This window comes from Pelophylax lessonae (genome assembly GCF_965119305.1).
Source record: "Pelophylax lessonae genome assembly, chromosome: 1".
NCBI lineage: Eukaryota > Metazoa > Chordata > Amphibia > Anura > Ranidae > Pelophylax > Pelophylax lessonae.
The window spans coordinates 114,132,980-114,160,532 of NC_138768.1; the positions used below are offsets into that span (position 1 = coordinate 114,132,980).

Here is a 27,553-nt window from a genome sequence, read left to right on the forward strand (position 1 = left end):
CAGTGCTATTACAGCTTGATGAATATGGAACATGCTGTCTCTTTTGTAGAAAGGGGAACAGAGATTTTCTGACTCAGTTTTCATAAATCACCATCAGTGAAGCCACTATATGAAGTCTCAGCATTTCACTTGCAGGCTCTCTCTATATTCTTCCACCAGGAAATATGCAATTTAGTTCTTAAAACCGACTCCTTCCGGCTAATCTACTAAGGCTTCCCCTTTTGAGGCAAACTAATAATACGGTTCTCATCAGGACAGCAGCCTGTGTACCAGCAATGGCTCGCACTTCAAACATTGCTCTACTGCTCATGTTATATCATGTTTTCTCCAAAGCTGAAATGCCATCGGAACCCTTGTGCACAGAGGTAACCAGTTTTTTTCTTCCTGAGATATGGTACAGTATAGCTTACCTGCATATGTTTTTACATATTCTGAAATTAATGTAGCATGTGAGAAACACCACAGCATGTCTATAGTCATTTCTGAGAATTTAGAAAGCAAACTATTATACCACAGATCCCTGTTCTCTGAACGCTAAATTAAATTGGTAAACTGCACTGAACTTTTGTTAACACTTATCTAATGTGGTCATTATAGCTAAAAATATTTTATTCTGAAAACTATATGTGGGTAATATCTGTGCTGATAGTACAGTCAATCCCTGCAAAGTCGCAGTTCAGAGTTCGTGGCCTCAGACGTTTGCAAATTTTTTTACCCTACTTATACCAAAGTAAACGACAGCACATACCAAAGAAAACACGCTTGCATAAATTACGAAAAATTGAGGCCTCCAACATATAGCACATACAAACGTAAACACAAGCGGCAGGGTGCCTACGCCTGAAAACGTTGATTGCGATACACGTTACAGTAAAGTGCACACCAGACTGAGAGCAATAATTCTATGACCAATTCCATGCACCTCTTTTAATCCTTTTCAACTTTTGTTTTTTCTGATACATGGATGGAGACGCTGGGCATTACCTGCTGGTGTCTCACCTAAAGTCCCACATAGCCTACATTGTTTATAATTCTATGACCATACCTACTAAACCAACCAACGCTAAACAGATTACTTATAGGGGGCTTTTAAATTGCTGCCTAAGGAAAATATAGGGTACTGACATGTGTAAAGGTTTGATATGTAGGGGATCTATTTACTTCGTACAACTTCGGCTTTTATATTTTACCAAAAAATTGGTTAATTTATTTTGTTTTTGTGCCCCTTAAAAAAAACTTTTAATGTGTTTTTTTACTGAAATATTGTGTTTTCTAGACCTTTGCAGTGATATCTTGTGACATAAAACATTGGAACTACCACTTTTTTATTCTCTAGGGTGTCTTCTTTCAGAAAATATATAATGTTTGGGGGTTTTATGGCATCTTCAGGCATAAAGTTATTTTTTAAATGTGTGCAAAAAAATGCAAAAATGGCTCTGGCTGTGAAAGGGTTAAGGGATAAGTTCACCTTCGGGAATATGTTACATGTTCCAACCATAGAATTTGTTAGTTAAAAAAACTGGCTCCTAACTTTTTTTTTAGCTGGCTCGTGGTTTCAACGTAAATTTGTCAGGCCCTGTACTGCACAATTCCCTGCAGAATGAACAGAACACAGTTGTCACACCATTAAGGGGGAATGTAAAAAAGGAACCAGTGGCAGGATTAATAGGTAATACAAAAGTATATTAGTTGGGACAGTGTAGTGTAAAGTGCAGTAGCCTGGAGACACCAATCAAATATAATATTTCATTAATCTGGCACAAATATTGATACCAGTTGCTGTGCCCATGTGTTATTTTTTGTACTGATCGATCAATATCAGTTTTTCATTGCCGATACCGATAATGATATTTTGGCCAATGCATATCGGTATCGGCTGATATTGTCCGATATTTTTGTATATTTAAAAGAAAAATGTTTTTATTTTTTTGACAGGTACTTTTGGGGAGGGATCTCTGCACCTCCTCTGCACTTAAAAGCATTCAAAACACTAAGTTTGGCTGTTTTGAATGCTGTCATTTTTTTTGAATCTGCGCCAGTACCTGGAAGTGATGTCCCTCATAACATCACTTCTGGGTTTTTGCATGGAGACCCTATCAGAGCTGAATGCGGCTTTGATCGGGTCTTCTCTTCAGCGGCACTGCAGGATGGTTGCCGGGAGACCCGGGTGAGCCGTGGAAGGCGGTGGGAGGGGGGAGGACGTCCCCTCCTGCTCCTTGTAATGACAGCCAAGCAGCTTCTCAGACGCATCGGTTGTCATTACAAGAGAGCCGACTGTCGTCTATGGACGCCGGTACCGGGGTGATGCCTCTAGCTGCAGGCATCACTCTGGTACAAGCACTTTCCCGAAAAATCGGCAATATTGGTCACCTCAGGGGCCGATTCTGATATATCGGGGAAAGTGCATATCACCAGCACATTCCTCTGTATAAAAGAATATTAACAGAAACTGACCTTAAGACTGCATTTACACTGCAGCGTTTTGAAATCGCCGTGATTCTGCCCGCGATTTTAAAGCGCCGATGTGCGAATGACAAATCGCGGGGCGCACATTTCAGATGCCATTCATTTGAATGGCATCTAAAATCGCAGTGCGGTTCTGCCGCAATTGTAGCACAATTTATCACGCTGCAATTGCAGCAGCCTGCATTGCGTGAAGCTAGTCGCCCAAAATAAGTTTAGGAGCTACATTTAGGCAACATGCTTTCACGCGATGCGGGTTCCTGTGATTTATCGCGCGACAATCGCTGCAAAACCGCACCGTGATTTCAGGTGCCTTTCAAAAAAAATGGCATCTCAAATGTGCGTCCCGTGATTTGTCATTCAGAAATCAGTGCTTTGAAATCGCGGGCAGAATCGCAGCAAATCTGCCTGCAATTGAAACCGCTGTAGTGTGAATGCAGTCGAAAAAAATATTTCAGTTTGTGGGTCTATTTATAAAGGTCAACGTTTTTACTCAAACATTTTTATAGGTTCTCTAACATCCTCCAGTTTTCCCTGTCCATGGACTAACCCTGGGCAAAATTCTTCATTCATTTTGGCAAGTTTAAAAATATGAAAATAACCAAAATAAAATATTTTGTTGAACATTTTACTTTTAAGGCACCATTGAGTAGTTGGGATCCATCATTTTTGGTGAAGAGAAATTGAAGGAAGACATGTTGTTAAGGTGGTATATTTTTGTTTGATCAATCCTGTATTTTATTATTTTTTATATTATTTTCAGTTTCAACTCAACATTACAGGTTTTTTTATTTAGACTATAGAAAACGTTAGCAACAAAAAGAGTTTGGTATAATGAAGCCAAAAGCAAATATTAGCTAATCTTTATAAACAGACCCCTTTGTTGAAGTATTTCTAAAGGGAATGGAGAATTACGGCACTAATAAACAGCGGAGGCGGTGTGTGTTGATTTTCAGGTTATTGCGGGCAAGAACTACGATTGTGAAGGGCTGGGACTACAAAAACTTCCTGACAACCTCCCTGACTCTACAGAGATTCTGGATTTCAGCTTTAACTCTCTGTTTGCCATCTACCATTTCACCTTTAGCAGACTGGATAAACTTGAGTATTTGGATTTAGCAAGGTAAGATATTATATGTGTATGTGCAGGGAAAAAAATACAAGAAAACAAAAAGTTATTTTTTTCAGCATACTTTTTGTGCCTATTTAAAAATAAGGTTAGGTCCAGATCCATGCGGGTGCAGAATTATGTGTAAATTGCACACTTTACTACACCAAAAACATGCTGCTGTTAGCAGATGCGTGGGGGTGCAATTAATTCCTAATGGTACCTCCCCCGAGGCCACAGGCAAACCAATATAGTGTGAACCTAACCTTAGAGGAGTGTCTTAGTTGAGACACTTCTGCAACATTGCTGGATAGCGATGGGCTCAGGTAAGTTTTAGGGGGGCTGCGGGGGTTGCTGCACACAAGGCTTTTTTTATCTTAATGCATAGAATTTATTAAGATAAAAAATAAAAAAAAACTTCCATCTTTACAATCCCTTTAACCACTTTAAGACTGGAAGATTTGCCCCCTTAATGACCAGGCCCTATTTTGTGATTCGGCACTGCATTACTTTAACGAACAATTGCGCGGTCGTGCGATGCTGTACGTCCTTTTTTTCCCACAAATAGAGCTTTCTTTTGGTGGTATTTGATCACCTGTGCGTTTTTTTGTTTTTTTTTGCGCTACAAACAAAACAAAAGCGACAATTTTGAAAAAAAAAAAAAAAATAATATTTTTCACATTCTGCTATAGAACATTCTCAAAAAAAAATTTAAAAATCTATTTTTTTTAACATTTTAGGCCAATATGTTTTCTGCTACATATTTTTGGTAAAAAAAAAAAAATTGCAATAAGCATATTTTGATTGGTTTGTGCAAAAGTCTACTAACTACTGGGAAAGACTTATGTCATTTTTTTTTTTTTACTAGTAATGACGGCGATCTGCGATTTTTTTGCAGGACTGCGACATTGCGGCGGACAGACCGGACCTCTAACTGACATTTTTGACACTTTTAGGGGTACCAGTGACATTACTACAGTAATCAGTGCTAAAAAAATGCACTGCTGCTGTAATAGTGACACTGGCAGGGAAGGGGTTAACCCGATGGGTGATCAAGGGGTTAAATGTAAGCCTAGGGGAGTGATTCTAACTGTGCAGGGGCGTGGCTTCTGAAATGACCAGAGAGACAAGTGATCCTATATAGAAGGATCACATGGGCTCTATGGTCATTGCAGGGAGACGAATGGTCGGCTGTGTTTACAACAGCTGACCGTCCTTCTCTCTCAGCGGGGAGCGATCGCAGGTGTCAGATGGCAATCGGAGCTGCCTGACCCGTGCATTGGCTTCCCTGCTGCTGAGTGGGGGCAGGAGCACGCCGCCGGCGGCGTGTGCTCGCCCCTAGCTTCCCGCACGCGACTGATGTAGACCTACGGCGGTTTGTGCAGGAGAGCCACCCTGCCGCAGTAAAAAGGCAGCGGATGGTCGGGAAGTGGTTAATAATAAGGTTAGGTTCAGATCCATGTGGGTGCAGGATTATGTGTAAATTTCGCACTTTCCCACACTGAAAGCATGCTGCTGTTAGTACGTGCGCGGGGTTGCAATGAATTCCTAATGGTACCTCCCCCCAGGCCACAGGCAACCCGATATAGTGTAAACCTAACCTTAGAGGAGTGTCTTAGCTGAGATACTCCTGCAACATCGCTGGTTAGAGATGGGGCTCAGGGGGTCTGAGGGGGTTGATGCACACGGGAGGCTTTTTTATCTTTATGTACCTGCCTGACCCAAGTGTCTTTCTATTCCATAAAAAAGTTTTAAATCCCAACTCCAGAAAAATTAAAAATCCACCCTTGCAGTGGGGCAACTCACTCATTAGTCTAGGAGCAGAGGATTAATGTATAAATACTTAAAGTTTAGGTTCATCCTTATTCAAAAAAATAATAAACGTACATATTTTTGCTGGTAAAAAATGTGCATTTATTATTATTTAAAGGGTAACTCCACTTTCGTGGGGGAAAAGAAATAACAAAAAAATAATAAAACGTATACAATTGCAACACAAGTCATATTGTAACTGAATGGTATTAAAAATGATCTTTCCTTTTCAATCTGCAGTTCTTTAATTTTCTGAAAATGCAATGCAATATGGCTACCTGGAGCTGTTCTGTACACAGAATGTGTACTGACCACACCCCAGAAACATCATTTCCTGCTTGTGTGATTGGCTCACTGATTTTCCCAGAAGTCTGCATAAGATACAAGTCAGATTTAAGGCATCCCCTGCAACAAAAATTACATTTTTGGAGAGATATTCCCAATAGGAATAACTGGTAAAGGGATGCAGACCCTGCAATTTTCCTCATTAGAGCTCTGCAGGTGCACAATTATGAAAGCACTCCCATAAGTCCTGGTTCACACTGGGGCAACTTATCAGGCAACTTAGCCGCCTGACAAGTCGCGCTCCATTCAGTGCAATGGAACCGTTCTAATCGGAGCAACTTAAGTCGCTCCGACTTAGAAAAAGGTTCCTGCACTACTTTGGGGGCGACTTGCATTAACTTCTATTAGAGAAGTCGTTTGCAAGCCATGCTGAGGTCACGCTGCATGGGGCTGCTTCAGAGCCTTAAGCCCCGTACACACGCGTCGAAAATTGGCAGGGAATTTTCGGCCAACCTCCGATCTGCCGATTTTCGGCTTGTTAGTATGATGCTTCCGACAACCAACTCCGACTTTTCGGCCGAAAAAGATCTGGTGTGTAGACTATAAAATTTTTGTTGGCCGTCAACACAACGGCCGATTTTCGTGCAGTCAGTACAGATTTAGACAGGGAAAAATCTGATGAGCAAGTCTGGGCATGCTCAGTGAAGAAAGAACACTAAGAAAACAAACCAACACATGACATCACTTCTGAAGTAGAATTTTGTTGGCCGAGAAAATTAGTGTGCAGTCTAGGCACATTCCAACCAACAAAACACAACTTGGACAAAAGTCGGACGATCGGTCGGCCGATAATCGTTGCGTGTGTACGAGGCTTTAGATTTACTTTCCCACATGGATACAAACGCACAGGGATTTATTCAGAAAAAAGAGGTAGGAATATGTAACAAAGTGTGTTAAAATTCTTGTAATGTACAGAGATCACCCAGAGGGAAATGTTTTTTTCCCAACAAAAGTGGAGTTACACTTTAACCGCTTCCTGGCCACCTGCCGTAGTAAAACTGCAGGCAGCCCCTCCTGCGTGAACGGACGTAGGTATACGATGGTCGCGCGCCTGAAGCTAGGGGGCGAGCATGCGCCACGCTCCCACCCCTGCTTGGCAGCGGGGACTCCGATGCACGGGGCAGGCGGCTCCAATTAATGCCTGACACCCACGTTCGCTCCCCGCTGAGAGAGAAGCAGCTGACCGTTCTTCTCTCTGGAAGGATCACAGAGCGCCTGTGATCCTGCTATATAGGATCACAGGTCTCTGTGATCATTTCAAAAGCTCAACCCCCCCAGTTGGAATCACTCCCCTAGGCTCACATTTAACCCCTTGATCCCCCACAGTGTTAACCCCTTCCCTGCCAGTGTCATTATTACAGTAACAGTGCATATTTTTAGCACTGATTACTGTAGTAATGTCACTGGTCCCCCCAAAAGTGTCAAAAATGTCAGTTAGGGGTTCAATCTGTCCACCACAATGTCGCAGCCCTGCTAAAAAATCACAGATCGCCGCCATTACTAGTAAATTTTAAAAAAAAACATAAAAATGACATAAATCTTTCCCGTAGTTAGTAGACACGATAACTTTTGCACAATCCAATCAAAATACGCTTATTGCAATTTTTTTTTTACCAAAAATATGTAGCAGAAAACAAATTGGCCTAGAATGTTAAAAAATTTTGATTTTTAATTTTTTTTTTTTTGGGAATGTTATATAGCAGAAAGTGAAAAAGATTGTTTTTTTTTTTTTTTTTGCGCCATTGTCACTATTTTTTTGTTTATAGTACAAAAAAAAAAAAAAATCGCAGAGGTGATCAAATACCACCAAAAGAACGCTCTATTTGTGGGAAAAAAAGGACATCAATTTCATTTGGGTACAGTGTCGCAGAACCGCGCAATCGTCGGTTAAAATAACGCAGTGCCGAATCGCAAAAAATGGCCTGGTCATTAAGGGGGCAAATACTTCTGGTCCAGAAGTGGTTAAAACAGAAGCCTGCAAACTGGCTCCCACAGACACTGCCTACAGCTCTGTGCCCGTACCTCTGTACGGAATGTAATTTTCAGAGCTGTAGACACTGTGAATGAGCTATGGGTGTGCTGATCAGTGTGCTCACAGTTCATTCAAGTTACAAATCTGTCTGTCTTTTGTAGTTTCTACATTCACAGATTTCTGTGAATGAATGAATGAATGAATGAATGAATGATGAGGCTGTGCAACTGGATCCCCACACAGCTATGCTGTTTTCAAAATGTGATAGCGGATGTGGGGAGAAGAACCTGTCTGCTATCACACTGGGAATGGGAAGGGGGTTTGTGCTGAAGAAGAGAGAGGGGGGGGGGGGCATCTAGAACATTTTACACCAAGGTTTTCCAATAATCGCATTCAGTAGAAGCATATCTAAGTAACGATTGGCTTCTGTCTAACAGGGAGGGCTACACACAGATTTGGCTAGTCCCTGCTGAACCGGATACATTTTGATCTGTGGGTACCTAGCTTTACCCTATTCCTTGCTCCAGTAGGCTCCTCCAGTGCTGTGACTGGTCCCCTGCAGCTTCTATGTCGTGAATGGCTGTGGTCACACTCTGGCATCCTCATCAAACCATACAGGGTTAATGTTCCTGTATAGTATTTGATAACGTGCAGGCTTTGGGTAGGTGGAGGAGACCACTGGAGCTGGCTGGAGCTTAAAATAAGGTAAGTAATTAGCTATGACAGGAGTTATTCTCCCCCAGCACTGCAAGGGTGGACTGTTTTACTTTACGGAGGTTGGGTTGTTATATGGCACCATATCCTTTGTTGTGTAATTGGTTAGGAATTAGTAGGTCTTTGGTGGAGGGGGGATTATGGTGTAGGGTTATTTTTCAGGGGTTGGGTTTGGCCCCTTAGTTCCAGTGAAGGGAACTCTTAAGACATCAGCATACCAAGACATTTTGCGAGCCAGGCTTTCTCTCCAATATCAGTGCCTGACCTCACAAATGCGCTTCTGGAAGAATGGTCAAACATTCCTAAACACGCACTCCTAAACCTTATGGACAGCCTTCTCAGAAGAGTTGATGCTGTTATAACTGCAAAGGGTGGGCCAACTCAATATTGAACCCTACAGACTATGACTGGGATGCCATTAAAGTTTATGTGCGTGTAAAGGTAGGTGTCTCAATACTTTTGGTAATATAGTGTATCTCATTAAAAACGATTTTGAATAAGATGTAATGCGTATGTGGAATACATCAACTGTGTGTAGCACCTGAAAGGTCCCACTAATTCCGTACCTATTCAAGAATTTTACTTTCACTTTCAGCAAAGATGCAGGGCAGGTTTACAGCACAGCATGGTACAGTAAGGAAGTCAAAATAGGTTGGGACTCACAGGGGGAGAAGATACAATCTTCCATCCGTGTTCTGATATCTTCTCTCTGCTCCAGGGAGATATCTGGTGTGTGCTACCTGGGAAGCAATGACCGGGGCTGCAGTTCTCTTTTTGCTCCGCCCACCTGTACTGCCTCTGAGACTGTGACAGCTCCAATCCAGCTGGCTGGGGCCGGACTGACTAAAGCTAAACTAGATCATGTTCCGGGACTCTATCATGTGTCGCAGCTACATACAGATTATACAGCACATCCAGCAGCCTCACATGTTAGTGAGGGACACAGTTCATTTGAACCAGGCTGGCCCAAACAAACTATATATAGGCTAACCAAAGATGGAGTTTAGGTTTAAGGAGAGAGCACGTTTTTTTCCTTCTGGAAAGGTGCATGGTTCCTGCTACAGATAGAAGGCAGACAATGAGTAAGGACGTATTGGGCAGGCAACATGGGGCATACCATGGTGTGACAGCTAGATTATTTTGTGGACTGATTTATCTGCATGCTCACAACCCGGCATCCCCTGCCACCCTACACCCAGAGCACCAGCCCACCTGCCCACCTCTTGTCCCGGCCCAGTGTATATGTATAAATTTGAGTTAGGGACCTTAGATTCTAAGCTCCTTGAGGGCAGAGTCTGATGTGAATGTACAATAAATATGTAAAGAACTGTGTAAATTGTCAGTGCTATAAAAGGACTTGTAATAAATAAACATACCCACCCATATACCTCAGCACAGTTCGTAGATCTTTTTAGAAATAAACTGGAATCAAATCTGGGTTGTAAAGTTAAAGGAAGTTGATGGGTTGTGACTAGACAGCTGTGACTAGGAAAAAAAGAGAACAGTCCTTATTTACACACACTAGAGTGTTAGTGGAATGTTGCCCAATATGGTTACAAAAGGCTGCAAGGTCATGCACAGAAGCCTTATGAAAAGCCTCACATTTCTGACTTCAGCCAAGCTACAGTACTTTCTAAAGAGCACATTAGCATTTCAAGGTGATTTTTTATTTGTTATCCAGAGCTGCCCCTTCCATTACTTAAGGCAGAACTCCAGCATTTTTTTTAACCTGTGGAAATAAATAAAAGAGAGAAGGTGCCACCATCTAAGTGTATCTGGTTATTAAAAGAGTATAGACAAATTTAAAGGATTGCACTCACAGGGTAAGAGGAGTAAACAGGCACATCATCATCAGTCCCAGCTGGCTTGCCAATATCATCTGGAGGAAATCCAGTTGAGGCTGGGTGGAGAGTCCATAGCACTCACTGAGGATAGAGGTTTCTGTGATTCCTGCTTGTGGAAGGTGTGCATGGTGGATGAGAATTGGCAGGAGCTCAGTAGGTGGATGGTCGAGCAGAGACCACTGCAGGTACGGCCCGCAACCAAGCTGGAGCATAGATCGCTGTAGGAGCTAGTAACTGGAAGGACATTGGGGCGGAAGTGGCGTCACTATGTGAGTGGTAACATGTTTCAGAGCGATTCTGCTCCTTTGTCAAACTAAAAAGAATGGTAGAAATGTGTGCTTGGCTTTCTTATAGACATGTGCACTGCCAAAACATTTGTTTCCTTTAATGTTTGTTTCATTTGTTTTTTTATTTTTATTTTTTATTTATCGGATCATTCGTTATGATCGGCATTCTTTACTTCAGATCATTTGTAACTTTGTATGCATTCGCATTTGTTCCGTTTGTTTAGATGCGGCATTCGTTATGTCAAATAATTCTTAACTTTGGATGCATTCCTATTTGTTACGTTCTTTTTGTTTAGATTCAGCATTCGTTACTTCGGGCTTGGACCTCTCATTCATTCGGATATGGGTGGTTGTATTTGTACACTTTCAATAGTTGGGATATTTTCGTTTTATGCGTTAATTCACAAATCCAACAAAACAGTGCCACTGGCCCTCCACAGCCTGTCTGGGCTCTGGATAAAATGCAGTCTGACACAGAAAAACACACAAGGGAATAAGGGACAAGCTCAGTGGCCAGAGATAACACACTATCACTGCCCATCCAAATATCAAATGAATCTGAATATATCCAAAAGAAATACGAATACGAATGAATTAATCATTTATGTCTTTATATTCCGAATATATAACGAATAATAGGAAAGTACAAAAAAAACGAAAAAGGAAATTATCCATATGTAATAGATTAGTTAAACTCGTAGGTTGAATTGTTTTTCGTTCTTTTGGATTTTTGTTCTTTCGGATTTTCGTTCTGACAATTCGTTTTCATATGCATTCGGCAAAAGAGTCTTTCGTTCAGATGCTCCCAAATGAACGAAAATGCCAAATTTCATCCGAAAACAAATTCGGAACGAAACTAATTGCACATGTCAACTTTCTTATATATACACAAGTGTATATGGAGTGCAAAGGGCAATGGGGGAGGGAAATCTCTTTGGTATTAAAAGGAAGGGAAGTAGGCAAACAACATTGCTGAAGTTAAAAGGGAACTTTAAATTACAATTACAATTATTTTCTCTGTCAAAAAAAATTAAAACAATCACTCTCAGAAATAGAGAGTAAAGAGGATGGGTAACAATGAATATTAAAAATGAGTGGGGATGAATGATAAAAAGTTAAAAACCCAGTAAGGGATAAATTATCACCTATGGGCACATGGGTAAATGGTTTAGAACAGGGGTAGTGAATTAAGATTCAAGGAGGTCCAGTCACTAAAACTTTCTTCTGGCCGAGGTCCGAATCTCAAGTCTGTGCCATGAGATTGTACGCTTCTACTTTCATTTTTTGGGTGCTTTTCTTACAGGTTTTCTCCACACACTCTGGTAATACTCTGTAAATGTCCCCAATAGTGTTCCCCCATACATCAGGTGCCCTTACCAGAGTGATTCATTACATTGGGTACCCCCCATAAAAACAGTTGCCACCGTGAGGGTACCCCCTTATATCAGGTGTCGCCGTCAGAGTGCCCCCTTACATAATTTCTCCCCATCAAATCAGCTTTGTCAATCGGAGTGCTCCTTTACATCAGGTGTGCCTATCATAGTGCCCCCTTACATCAGGTGTCCCCATCGCAGTGCCACCTTACATCAGGTATTCCCATCAGTGTGCCCCCTTACATCAGGTGTCCTCATCAAAGTGCCACCTTACATCAGGTGTCCCATCAGAGTACCCCCTTAACATATGTGCCCATCAGCATGCCCCTTATTTTATGTTAAGGGGCATGCTGATGGGTACATTTTATGTTAACAGGCATGTTGATGGACATTTTGCTGTGCCCATCAGTGTGCCCCTTAACATAAAATAAGCGGCAGCAAACAATGACTGCATTTAAGATTGAGATAAGATAAAAAAAAGCACTATAGCAAGCTGACAATTAGCATTCTGATCCTTTTCAATGCCTCTTGCAGCCTTCAACCACAGACATAGCAGGCACCAGATGTAGGCTTTAGACAGCGTTCTCCCATCAATCAGCAGCAGTGATCACTGCTTACTTCCTCCTTCACAGTGGTCACTGCTCCTACATCTCTCCCCACTCTGTTTTTTTATGCTGTGAATAGTGACATATTTACACAGTCCAGCTTGTTCTGCCACATTCCCTGCTTCCTCCTACTCCAACCTCACTTCTCCCTTCCCACATAACATTTTCCCTACCTTACACAGATGGGAGGCACAGTAGCTCTGAATGGAGGATGGAAGCTGAAAGCTGATTGGTTGCTTGGACTGCCCTTTATCTTAGCAACCAATCACTGGCTTGTTTGCCTCCGACAGCTTCCGCCCTCCCTCCAGAACTGTGCCGCCTCCCGCTGTCGGCTCTGCAAAGATGAAAGAGTGAAGGCTGAGAAAAGAACAGGCTCCTAAATGGCGCGACTGATGCAGCCCGGGTGGCAGAGTGATTGGGACCGGACCTGGATCGCGGGCCGCCATTTAGTGATGACTGGTTTAGAAGAAGGAAAAAAGAAAAAAATGGAAAAAATTACAAATGATAGTGATATGGATGTACCTCGCTGGTGGTGATATATTTATGAAGGAAGTCCGCTCCAAAAGAACATAAAAAATAAAATATTAAAAATATTTGTTGAGAAAGAACATCTTTATCAGTGGGGATGCTTGTGGCACTATAGAATGTCATAAAATAGTGTGGGTTTCTAGCTCCTCGTTGAGCCCCATAGGGGTCAAAGTATTTAAGGAGAAAATCCAGAACGTTTCCTTTTCACATCGTTTTTTGTACCATTCTGCTTTTTTGAAAGGTACTGGGAATCTGTTCGATGATCCACACTTGTAAACCCTCAGTGAATTGCGCATGCACTTCTCTGAAGTGTTTGGGTACACTAGATTTCTTGCTTTTCCATTTATCTCCATGGTCAATTGCTCGCCAAATCTAGTCTCCAGGGTCTTGATGGTCCTACCTATATAAAGTAGACCACAGGGACACCTGAGGGCATAGATAACATAATCTGAGGAGCATGCGAAAACATTCCGAAGTGGGTAGTTTTTAACACCGGCTTCAAAGGACTTGAGTTCATTGGGGACAAAGGTGCAGGTTAAACATTTTTTATTTTTTTTGTGGCTCCTATACATTTCTATTAGATCGGAAAAGAAACCCCCTTGCCTAAGTACTGTTGTAGCAATATTTTTCAGTTTACTTGGAGAAATCCGACTCTTAATATTCCATGCTCTCTGGTATGTAAATCTTAGTTGGGGGGGGGGGGGTAAGGTGTGTTTTTTTAAGACTGGGTCTTGCAACAGAATTCCCCAGTACTTTTTTAAAAAAATTTCCATCCATTTAGATCGACATTTACAGTGCCTTGCGAAAGTATTCGGCCCCCTTGAACTTTGCGACCTTTTGCAAAATTTCAGGCTTCAAACATAAAGATATAAAACTGTAATTTTTTGTGAAGAATCGACAACAAGTGGGACACAATCATGAAGTGGAATGAAATTTATTGGATATTTCAAACTTTGTAAACAAATAAAAAACTGAAAAACTGGGCGTGCAAAATTATTCAGCCCCTTTACTTTCAGTGCAGCAAACTCTCTCCAGAAGTTCAGTGAGGATCTCTGAATGATCCAATGTCGACCTAAATGACTAATGATGATAAATAGAATCCACCTGTGTGTAATCAAGTCTCCGTATAAATGCACCTGCACTGTGATAGTCTCAGAGGTCCGTTTAAAGCGCAAAGAGCATCACGAAGAACAAGGAACACACCAGGCAGGTCCGAGATACTGTTGTGGAGAAGTTTAAAGCCGGATTTGAATACAAAAATATTTCCCAAGCTTTAAACATCCCAAGGAGCACTGTGCAAGCGATAATATTGAAATCGAAGGAGTATCAGACCACTGCAAATCTACGAAGACCTGGCCGTCCCTCTAAACTTTCAGCTCATACAAGGAGAAGACTGATCAGAGATGCAGCCAAGAGGCCCATGATCACTCTGGATGAACTGCAGAGATCTACAGCTGAGGTGGGAGACTCTGTCCAATGGACAACAATCAGTCGTATACTGCACAAATCTGGCCTTTATGGAAGAGTGGCAAGAAGAAAGCCATTTCTTAAAGATATCCATAAAAAGTGTTGTTTAAAGTTTGCCACAAGCCACCTGGGAGACACACCAAACATGTGGAAGAAGGTGCTCTGGTCAGATGAAACCAAAATCGAACTTTTTGGCAACAATGCAAAACGTTATGTTTGGGGTAAAAGCAACACAGCTCATTACCCTGAACACACCATCCCCACTGTCAAACATGGTGGTGGCAGCATCATGGTTTGGGCCTGCTTTTCTTCAGCAGGGACAGGGAAGATGGTTAAAATTGATGGGAAGATGGATGGAGCCAAATACAGGACCATTCTGGAAGAAAACCTGATGGAGTCTGCAAAAGACCTGAGACTGGGACGGAGATTTGTCTTCCAACAAGACAACGATCCAAAACATAAATCAAAATCTACAATGGAATGGTTCACAAATAAACATATCCAGGTGTTAGAATGGCCAAGTCAAAGTCCAGACCTGAATCCAATAGAGAATCTGTGGAAAGGACTGAAAACTGCTGTTCACAAACGCTCTCCATCCAACCTCACTGAGCTCGAGCTGTTTTGCAAGGAGGAATCAAAAATTTCAGTCTCTCGATGAGCAAAACTGATAGAAACATACTCCAATCGACTTACAGCTGTAATCGCAGAAAAAGGTGGCGCTACAAAGTATTAACTTAAGGGGGCTGAATAATTTTCCACGCCCAATTTTTCAGTTTTTTATTTGTTAAAAAAGTTTGAAATATCCAATAAATTTCATTCCACTTCATGATTGTGTCCCACTTGTTGATTCTTCACAAAAATTTACAGTTTTATATCTTTATGTTTGAAGCCTGAAATGTGGCAAAAGGTCGCAAAGTTCAAGGGGGCTGAATACTTTCGCAAGGCACTGTAAATTGTGTAATGAATCTGGTAGGATTTTTGTTTTTTAGGGCGCTCTGTGTTGCAGGTGGAGGGTTTCAATAGGTATTGAGTGTTTTCAATATGTCCAGGGGTGTACCCTTTCCCTAAGATTTTCGTGGATGGAATACTACCTTGTTCAAGATAATCCATATCAAGGGTACAATCCCTTCGAAGTCTGTGAAATTGACTCTTGGGGATATTCTGTTTTGTCCTGAGGTGGTGGTAACTACTCGAATGGACACAGGAGTTACCTGCAGTTTCCTTAAAATTATTTTTGGTAATTAACTGATTATTATGAGAACCAAGGACCAAATTCAAGAAGATTAAGGTACTGGGATCATGAACATGGGTAAAGGATAATCTGGATGAGCTGTCGTTACATGTGAAACAAATTCTGAAATTTTAGTGGATGGACAAACTGAGATAATGACGATGTCATCTATATACCTCCCATGAAACACAATGTGTTGTGCAAAGGGGTTATGGTGATGGATGTGTTGTAGCTCCCATAGTCAGGTTGGCATAACTTGGGGCAAATGAGGCCCCAATTGCAGTGCTATTTATCTGGAGGTAGAGATTCCCCTCCCCCATTGCCCTTTGCACTCCCTATACACTTGTATATTTAAGAAAGCCAAGCACACATTTCCGCCCTTCTTTTTGGTTTGACAAAGGAGCAGAATTGCTCTGAAACATGTTGCCACCCACATAGTGATGTCATTCTGTCCTGACGTCCTTCTGGTTCTCAGCTGCACAGAGGAAACCAATACCCTCATTAAGAAGAGCTGCAGCCATCTTTAACCACTTAAGCCCCGGAGGATTTGGCTGCTCAATGGCCCTATTTTGCGATTCGGCACTGCGTGACTTTAACGGACAATTGCGCGCTCGTGCGACGCTGTACCCAAATTAAATTGATGTCCTTTATTTCCCACAAACAGAGCTTTCTTTTGGTGGTATTTGATCACCTGTGTGATTTTTATTTTTTGCTCTATAAACAAAAAAAGTGCGACAATTTTGAAAAAATAACAATATTTTTCACATTTTTTTTATTTGAAATTCTCAAAAAAAAAATGTAAAAATCAACATTTTTTAAAATGTTAGGCCAATTTGTTTCCTGCTACATATTTTTGGTAAAAACAAAATCGTAATAAGCGTATTTTGATTGGTTTGCGCAAAAGTTATTGCGTTTACTAATTACGGGAAAGATTCATGTCATTTTTATTGTTTTTTTTTTAACTAGTAATGGCAGCGATCTGCGATGTTTGCGGCAGATAGATCGGACCCCTGATTGACATTTTTTACACTTTTGGAGGTACCAGTGACATTACTACAGTAATTAGTGCTATAAATATGCACTGTTACTGTAAAAATGACACTGGAAAGGAAGGGGTTAACTTTATTGGTGATCAAGGGGTTAAGTGTGTCCCTAGGGGCGTGATTCTGTTAGGGGGCGTGGCAAGTGAAGTAACTACAGAGACAAGCGATCCTATGTAGCAGGATCGCATAGCCTCTGTGCCCACTTCAGTGAGAATGACAGACGGCTGTGTTTACATCAGCCGTCTGTCTTTCTCCCTCTCATGCTGGAAATCGCGGGTGGCCGGCAGCCACTCGCCTGGCTCAGCAGGGAACAGGCTCGTGGGTGAGCGACGTACGTTTACGTCGCTTTGTCTGTTGGGGGCTGACTGCCGCAGTAAATTGTCGTGCGGGGTCAGCAAGTGGTTGAATGGACAGATTTACATGGAACTTTCCCACATATAGACTTATGGAACATAAGGGTTATTGACCCAGTCTCTGGTTGCGCTAGGAGTTTTTTGTTTATTTTTTTAACTTGTTCCCAATGAACCAATGCATATATGTGGCCACTTGCCTCTTGGACTTTAATGTCAGGTGGCAGCATATATGTACCCATGGGGGAACTGTTTATCAAGCTGAGAACGCTCTTCCAGCATAGTAACTAAATTGTCACAGAGAGCTCCTGATGAAAATTGGAACTGGGAGAATTTAATTATGTGACCACTGTGACAGACAATCACAGTAATCAAATGACTGGAATGCCCGTCTCCCCCCTCTCCACATTTTGATCCTCTTAAAGAGGTGGGGGGCAGCGGCGAAAAAGGTTTAATGTAGTGTTTGTGAACAGTTACCTCCCCTGATGTATATCCCATAACCAGATTACCAAATCTGCCTTTTGATATTACTCTATTTATAGCAGATACTACTTTTGGTTGCTGCATTTATGAGATCAAAAGCTCTCATACTGAGAAAAGATACTCTACCACCCCGCCCCTGCCCATTTACAGAATTTATGGAGAAATTACAGTATTATTGCTTGAATGATGGTATCCTGTCCGCATATGAGAGCTGCAGCAGTGGCCAGAGGTATAGCGAGGGCTGTTCTAGCCAGTGTAAGTAAAAAGAGTAATAACAAAGGACAAAGTGGTGATCTGGTTATGGGATATACCTCAGGAGAATAACTAAGGTTTATAAACACTACATTAAAAATGTCTGGAGTTCTGCTTTACAGCCAAATAAATACAGATCCAATACAAATATGGAAACAGTTTAAAATGCCAAAGGATTTATATTTCTGTGCAGTCAGTCCTGAGTTTTACACAGCTCTGCCACATAGGCAGGACAGGAGACCTGATTTTTCTCTGCTGCAGTTAACACTTACAGGTCTTGCCCCTCCTCTGTCCTGTGACTGGATAGCAAAAGGAGAAGCAGCAGAATGATGAGCTCACCTTTCTGTACTCTGTTCTCTTCCTCTCAGCATGTTCTTTGTTAATGAATTCAGGTATTAGAGTGCCATATATATATATATACTGTATGATATATATATACTTTTTAAAAAATATAAAGGAATATTATCGCAAAATTATAGCATCGAGTCAGGGATATTGATATGGTCAGTTAAGTAAAGGGAAGGATGAAATTAACAACAGATGCACAAGATGGGCAACAATAAGACAACCTCCAAAACAGGAGTGGTTTTACAGATGAAAGCCACTGACATTTTCTTTCTCTGCTCATCTTTTCAGACTGTTTTTTACTAGTTTTGCATTTGGCTAGGGTCAGTGTCCCTATTGGTAGGATTAAGCGATACCTGGACCCTATAGAGTTTGCACAGGCAGTCCAACTCCTCCAGGATAGCACATCAATATGTGCCATTGCCAGAGGGTTTGATGTGTCTCCCACCACAGTCTCAAGAGCATGGAGGAGATTCCAGGAGACAGGCAGTTACTTTAGGAGAGCTGGACAGGGCCATAAAAGGTCCTTAACCCATCAGCAGGACCAGTATCTGCTCCTTTGTGCAAGGAGGAATAGGATGAGCACTACCAGAGCCCTACAAAATGACCTCCAGCAGGCCACTGGTTTAAATGTTTCTGACTAAACAATCAGAAACAGTCTTCATGAGGGTGGCCTGAGGGCCGGATGTCCTCCAGTAGGCCCTGTGCCCACTGCCCAGCACTGTGGAGCTCAATTGATATTTGCCATTGAGCACCAGAATAGGCAGGTCCGCCACTGGTGCCCTGTGCTTTTCGCAGATGAGAGCAGGTTCACCCTGAGCACATATGACAGACTTGAAAGGGTCTGGAGAAGCCATGGAGAATGTTATGCAGCCTGTAACATTGTACAGCATTACCGGTTTGATGGTGGGTCAGTAAATGTCTGAGGAGGCATATCCATGGAGGGATGCACAGACCTCTACAGTCTGAACAATAGCACCCTGACCACCATTAGGTAGCGGGATGAAATCCTTGGACCCATTGTCAGACACTATGCTGGTGCAGGGGCCCTGGGTTCCTCCTGGTGCACGACAGAGCCCGGCCTCATGCGACAAACGTATGCAGCCAGTTCCTGGAGGATAAAGGAATTAATACCATTTAATGCCCCCAACACTCGCCTGGTCTAAATCCAATAGAAAACCTCTGGGACCTTATGTTTCGGTCCATCCTACACCGCCAGGTTTTACCTCAGTCTGTTCAGGAGCTCAGTGATGTCCTGGTCCAGATCTAGAAGGAGATACCCCTGGACATCATCAGTCGTCTCATTAGGAGCATGCACCGACCTTGCCAGGCATACATACAAGCAGGTGGGGGCCATATTAACTAATGAGTACCATTCTGAGTTGCTGCAATGAAATTTCAGCAAAATGGACTAGCCTGCTGAATCATTTTTTCATTTTGATTTTTGGGGTGTCTTTGAATTAAGCCCTCTTTAGGTTGATAATTTTCATTTCCATCAAGCAATGTGTAATCCTTTCATTCCCCAGTCCATATCAGTATTAATATCCAGCATGATATTTTCCCTTTTGAGATCTGATGTGTTTTCAAAGTGTTCCTTTATTTTTTTGAGCAGTGTATATTTAATGATGTATGCATGGATATAGAGCTGCATCAATTTGTCTATTAGGGCTCTTTAACACCCGCAGTAGAGTATGGTACGCTCTGCTTTCGAAGGGCATTTGACAGGCGATGAGGAAGTGTTATATCGCCTCCTCACCCCCTGATTTGATTTACCCCTATAATGCTGCATTGGATGCCGCAATTGTATGCAAGCAGTGTCTGCTGTTAAACTCTTCACCCTAAGTTATAAAATAGTGTGCAGAATGAAGGAAAATCCGGATGCCACAATACAAAGTGACCCACTTTATTGAAAAACATTAAGTCCAAAAGCGGGACTACATACAGTGGCGGAGAGAGTGTTAGCACTTATTCATAGCCTAACCGAATCCAAATACCCAGCACATTTATATATGATAATCACAGCTAGCAGCAATCAGCTTGGGATCGGTCTACTCTCTAAGACACACAAGCCTGCACACACAGATGTCTTATCACAGAACTCCTAGACAATAAAAACACCATTAGTTCCTACAGCACATAAACTCCACAATCAAAACCCCAGCACACAGACAATATAAATCAAAACATGAATATAACACTCAAATAAAATATATGGTATTCCATGGCTTCATATGCATATATCCATTCAAAAGCACCATAAAAGTTACAGTTCAGTACATTTGTAGACGGAATTATAGATGAAACAAAACCTTAAAGCGGTGCTCCAGCCCCCCCATGGAAAAATTAAAAGTCAGCAGGTACACATACTGTAGCTGCTGACTTATAATATTAGAACACTTACCTGCCCTGGAATTCAGAGATGTCGGCACTCCAGCTGATGTTTCCATAGGCTCTCAGGGCTGCTAATGCCATAGCCTGTAAGGGAAACCAGGAGTGAAACCTTGTGGCTTCACAGCCAATTCTCTACTGGGCATGCATGAAACGCGCTGCACTTTCAGAATGGCCCAGCGGTGGGGAAGGAGGCACCAGGGGGGGGGGGGAGATAAGCAGAGCTTCCACTTTTGGGTGGAACTCCACTTTAATGCAATACAGTATATAAGAACCAGATGGGTTTAAGAATAATGAATTGACTACATTATTGCAAAAATGCAAACATTCAGATATACACAGCCTCTCTCATCAACACATATATAGGTTGGTGAGAGAGGGTAAAAATCTGGTGCCCATGGCTGCACCGCATTATTGTAAATATTTTATGTAAAGACACGTATTCCGAATTGTCTGAATTATGAATGGGACCTTTTATACTTTTATGAGTAACATGTTTACATGGTGGCCAGTTACACATGCGTCCCGTGTCCCCAGCCCCCCCATGGCTCCCTCTCTTTTTGCTGTTACAAGTGATAATGCTAAGGACAGTATTGTCACAGATATATATTTATAATCGTGTAGTAAATTTGTGTATCTGGACCCATCAGGTTCTTATATATTGAAATAAGGTTTTATTTAATCTGTAATTCCTTGTATACATATTTACATACAGTATGCTACTTTTATGTTGCTGCTGAATTGTGCATATGGAACTGTGGGATACCATATATTTTATTTGAGTGCTATATTCATGTTTTGATTTAGATTGTCTTTGTGCTGGCGTTCCTATTGCGGAGATGATGTGGTGTAGGAACTGAGTGTTTTAATTGTTTAGGAGTTCTGTGATAAGACATCTGAGCTGGGTGTGCAGGCTCATGTGTCTTATGCTCCCTACACGAGATCAGAAAATCGTACGAAAAATACCCCTTTCCAATCAATCGTACGATAATCTGATCGTTAGTACAGAGCTTTTGAGAGTCGATCACGACAGTTCATCATCTGATATTATCCGATTGGACAACCATGTCAATTTTTCTGGTACGATACCAGATCGTACAATTTTCGTTTAATCAGTACAGTTGTCATTTGAAAATACAATACAAATACACTACAAAACATATTTAGTAAACTCTTGAGTTTCAATCTGAGATTAGCATGCAAATAAAAAGGACGATCATTCGTCTGATAATCTCATCATGTGTATAGGCCATTAGAGAGCAGACCGATCCCAAAATGATTTCTGACAGCTGTGGGTATCACATATAAATGTGCTCGGTAATCTGATCTGTTAGGTTATGAATAAGCGATAATGCAAAAAACGCATAAACCTCGTTCTCTCCCCAACTGTATGTAGTCCAGCTTTTGGACTTTTAATGTTTTTCAAAAAAGTGGATCTCTTTGGAGTGCGCCCATTTGGATTATCCTTTATTCTATGCACAGCATACAAGCTGGCTGAGTGCCCTGCCAACAGGTGTGTGAGGTGTGGATAGCAAGCACTGACCTGGAGCAGCGGTCTTCTATATTAAAATGCTGTGGTCGTGAAGCAAACCATTAAGGCCATGGCCTGTGAACAGCCCTGTCCAGCTGTTACTTTTATAGTTCAGGTGGGTGGCCAGGGGGGGCCGCCTGTTTTTTTGTCTCCCTCCGACCGCCTATGTGAAAGAGACCTTATATAATAAATAAAATGTCACTAAAATATCTGACTGGAGTTCAGCCTTAAAAATGTCATACATATTGATTATTATTGTTCTTTCTTGGCATACAAACTTAGAAAATCTGAAAAAAAAATTCTTACACAATTTGTTCTCGTTTTTTTTTTTTTTACCCAGAAGTGGTATTGCTTGGATATATGATGATGCCTTCAGTAACAATACAAGGCTAACTACAGTTGTACTCACTGGAAATGGTATATTATACATTGCTGAACGTGCATTCTTAGGAGCTACATCACTTCAACACCTCTACTTGCAGAAAACATTAATATCAGACTTGTGGCTTATACCAATGAAAAGCTTGTCTAATCTGGAAACTTTGCATTTAGGGAGCAATTATATCACCTCTATACAACTTCCTGATGACTCCCCTGTTACCAAATTGAAGACTTTGAACTTTGAGTTAAATCATATTAGTAGAATAACGGTGGAGGACTCGAACATTTTCAAGAACACCAACAATTTGAACCTCATTTTAAGGGGAAATAATATTGAGTACATTGAACCAAACTCTTTCAACTCAAGTAACTTACATTGCTTGGATTTGACTGGCTCAGCCTGGAACGTCGATTTGTCATCGGTTTTAAAAGGTTTAAATGGCTTAAGCGCTGACAGTCTAAGAATTGGTACCTTTAATGACATGGATGTTGACAAGGATGTACAACCATCTGATATGAATTGTCTTTGTAATGTATCAACTAAGGAGCTCAGTCTGCAGTATCGAACTTTTTCTGATGATTATAACACATTTCCATGTTTGGCCAAGATCGAAAAACTAGATTTCACCTTTACAGATTTACATAGGTTTCCAGGGCTCAGTAAAGACAACATAGTAAAGGAACTGCTATTAAACCTTAACAAGTTCTCCTCGCTTTGCAATTTAAGTTCAGAGACCTACCCACTGATCACCCACCTTCATATAGCTAGAAACACGAAGACATTAGATTTGGGAGATGGATGTTTAAAACGTTTAACCAGCCTTGTTTATTTGGACCTGAGTAATAATATTTTTATGCTTCCAATATGTTGTAGCAGCCACTTCAGAGGACTAGCCAGCCTCAAATTTCTGAATATGAGTTATGGAAACCAACTTACATTGCAAAACCCAGCCTTACCAGACACCAACAAGATAGAGGTTCTAGACTTCTCATATAGCCCATTAACGATTGATAAAAACTTCAGTCCTTTTAGTAATTTAGCAGATTTAAAAGTCCTCAACCTGTCTAACAGTTATATAGATGTTACCAACAGACAGGTGTTTAAAGGTCTTCAGAACCTTGTTTTCTTAAACATGGAGAAAAGTTTGTTTCAAAATGATGTTCTGGCAGATGATAACTTGTTTGCCACCACTTTAAAACTTGAAACCCTCATATTGGCTAAATGCAAGTTAAGGGAAATTGAGGGTCAGGCATTCAAAAAGCTGAAGCAATTGAAACATATTGACCTAAGTGACAATAATCTTACTGTTTTTAATACAAACCTATTTGTGGATTTGACATTCATGTCCCTTAATTATGCTTTTAACTATATCACAACCATACCTATTGATTTCTTAAGAAATATTTCAGATCAAAACACCATAAATTTAAGTCACAACCCCATTGACTGTTCATGCGCCAACATTGACTTTTTATCCTGGTATAAAAGCCACAGCGACTTGTTTCTGGACAAGGAAAACACAGTATGTGGTTCTCCACCTTCATTAGTAGGTACAGAGTTGTACAAAGTGTCATTATCTTGTGGAACTTCTTTGTGGCAGATCATAATATTCATAATGTTTGCAGTGATAACCCTTATCTTAGTTATATGCTTTATAAAATTATACAAGCAAAGATTTTATTCATCCATATAGTTATCCAATTAAAGGAAATACAGTGAATCCTGAAAGTATTCACAGCGCTTCATTTTTCCATATTTATGTTACAGCCTTATTCCAAAACGGATTACATTCATTATTTTTCTCAACACTCTACAAACAATATCCCCTATAGTCAAAGTGAAAGAAGTTTGTATGGAATCTTTGCAAATTTATAAAAAAAAACAAAAAAAAAAAACATGTACCGTATTTTCCAGTGTATAAGACGACTTTTGAACCTCAAAAAATCCCCCATAAATGGGGGGGGGGGGGTCGTCTTATACGCCGAGTATGAAAGTAGTAGGTAATTAAGTGAGTGTAATCTAGGTACCTTAAGTACCGTAAATGTATTCTCTTATAACTCTCCAAGGTATTGTAAGTAAAAGTATTACCAGTAGTAGTATAATCTTCTCCCGCTGGCTGTGCAGGAATCCTGTACCAGTATACTGTATCGGAGCTTCGGCTACGTAGTATACCGCCCTGAGGCAAAATGTCTTTTTCATTGTGTTTTTTGCATGACAACGCAAGAAATCAAACAAAACACAGCAATAGGGGTTACCCGTGATAATTATACATTGTGCTCCACTCCGAAACCCGTCTAAACCAACATTAATGCTCAATGTAAAAATCCAAATGACAAAAATAATGACAGGGGCCAGCAGACCAGTATAGTACAATAGGACATCTACCGGTAATACTTAGGGCCTAATTCACTATACCTCCGGCATTGATTTTTGACCTATTTTAATGCCATGGCGAATAGGCGAACGCGCCGCTGCAATTCACTTTCCCGCCGGCAAAAACATTATAAACAATGTGAAATTCACCAAGATCAAATAGCGTCAGGGCGAGAGTTAAAAACAGTCCAGCTAAAAGCAGGACTGTTTTGTTTAAAATCACAATATATGCCAGGAAAAAAATAAAAAATGCTTGGGAAAGATGTGTTAAATGATATTGAGACAAACTGCTTTTAAACTGTGTGAAAAAGTTAAGTATAAAAAAAGATTTCAAGAAAAGTGTAAAACTCAAAAATATCTCCCGGAGTCTATTGCTGTCAGATAGCCCATGTGCTATAAGCAAAAAATAACGTTTTTGAAAACGTTAGCGGGCGGTATAGTGACAACGACATGTTTCGCTACAATAGTAGCTTTATCAGAACTTGATAAAGCTACTATTGTAGCGAAACATGTCGTTGTGGCGATCGGGAGGCTCTTCAGAAGCAAACTTAACCAGTCTCCCGTCCGTGTTGACATCCTAGTATTCCTGTAGCCGGCTGTCTGTGGATCTTTGGTCCCGTGCAGTGACGTCATCAAAGCGCGACTCCCGAGGCTCTTGCCGGGTGCCGAGGGAGTGTGACACAGAGGCTCCGGTCTGAGGAAGCGGCCGCACATCAGACCGATCGAGCCCTCCTGCCTGCGACCCCATCTGACAACCGGCTCTCAACATTAGCCACCGGTCCCCTACAGGATTCCATTACCATCGGTGTGAATGTCCAGAGGTTACAAGGGGCGGTAGGACTGATCTTGTTTCATCCATATTATGCTTTACCCTTGGATCATTATAATAAAGTGTTCATGAGACTATCCACCTAAGTCTATACTGGGGTTCATTACTACATGCATACTGAGCACCATCTCTTATATCTAATCTCAATTACATGTTCTATGCTGTCTTGCATCAGGGATTGGGCGAACAGTGTTGCTATCCCCATACATCATCAACACATTAACTTTACAGGTTTTTGTGTATTCTCTGTGAAGGGACATTCCAGGACTTCATCATCTTGGAGTAGCGCCAGAACTTTTTGGTAATAGTTACACTAATATGGCTCCCTACTTAACCAACAAATATATTCCTATATCAAAACACAGAAAAATTTGAAAATTTGCAAACTGTTTGAGCATGGGCAGCATATACACACATATATATATATATATATATATATATATATATATATATATATACACACACACATATATATATATATATATATATATATATATATATATATATATATATATATATTTTTTTTTTTTTTTAAAGAAAGAAGTCTACCCAAATCACACATGCTTTTCAAAAATGTCATATACTGGGTGGGTGTAGTTTAACCAATGTTATATTAAGAGATGGTCAAGAGTAGATCATTTGGCCTCTGGCAGGCCCACATGTCTTTCTGTCCGAATTGTCTTTTGGTTTTGGGGGTGGGCGGTTTGCTGGCATGCCCAAGGACCCATATTGCAGTAAGTGTATTTTGTTGGATGAATGCTTTTCGTGCTCTAAAGGTTTTGTATAGTTTTTGCAAAGTGTGTTTTTCTGCACTCTATACATGTGTTTTTTTTTATTTTCATGCCTTGGTGTAGCTGTATGTTCTAGTGATGTTATGGTATTTAAAATGGAAAGGTAGTTTCATGCAAACAATAACCATAAAAGTATGTTGGGTATGTTTTATGCTTAATACTAAGGTGTCTACAACTTATTTTGCTTGACTGTTGGATATTGTAAGCTCTATCTATTCATCATATGTTGTATCTTTGCACTGTAATTTGAATAAAGAATACTTGATTGGGGGGTTTGGGGGGGGGGGGATTTCACATTTCTTGAGTGATTACTGATGTTTTATACATGTTCAATAAAGCTTATTCATTTGTGCACAGCTCCTGTTTTTTTTTTGTTTTCTTTTCTTCATATTTGTCTGGATGTAATTCAGATATCTTTTGTGTCTTTTGAATGTAATCCATTTCTTGTATTTTTGGTCTATGTGCAATGTCAGTACAGTATGAGCATGTGTATGGTTTCTCCCTGTACTCCAGCGAAGTGTGTATGGGGGTGTGTGTGTATGGGGATGCGTGTGTATGGGTGTGTGTGTGTGTGTGTGTGTATGGGGGTGTGTGTGTGTGGAGGGGAGGGTGTGTGTGTATGGGGGGTGGGGGTGTGTGTGTATGGGGGGTTTGTGCGTGTATGGGGGAGGTGTGTATGGGGGGGGTGTGTGTGTATGGGGGGGTGGGGCCAAATTGTAAGAAATATTTTAAAAAAAGTGTGTATGTATAGATTAAGCTAAAATATATATAAATTAAGGAATAATACAAAATTTCTGTTCAGCCTCTGTGGATGAATGTAACCAAAAAATAAAAATAAAAAATCACTAAAAATGATTACTAAATAAGATTGCTACAGCGCTGTATTCATGCATGAGTGACTCACCTTTTTAGTTGGCCAAGGTCAGTGATAGTGAACCTTAGCAACACAGGTGTTTTGTAACAACATTTCCCATGATGCTCACCTACACTGCAGAGTACATGAGCATTATGGGAAATGTAGGGCAAAAACATCTAGG

General features: G+C 41.0%; 1 protein-coding gene across 1 annotated transcript; it reads left to right on the plus strand.

Annotated features, from left to right (window-relative positions):
• The first annotated feature begins 270 nt into the window (after positions 1–270).
• CD180 (CD180 molecule) lies at positions 271–24,230 on the plus strand. Its single transcript, XM_082272265.1, has 3 exons — positions 271–365; positions 3,420–3,586; positions 22,482–24,230. Exons 1-3 carry the CDS (start codon positions 276–278, stop codon positions 24,214–24,216), a joined length of 1,992 nt encoding a protein of 663 aa, XP_082128391.1. The 5' UTR covers positions 271–275; the 3' UTR covers positions 24,217–24,230.
• The last annotated feature ends 3,323 nt before the right edge of the window (positions 24,231–27,553 follow it).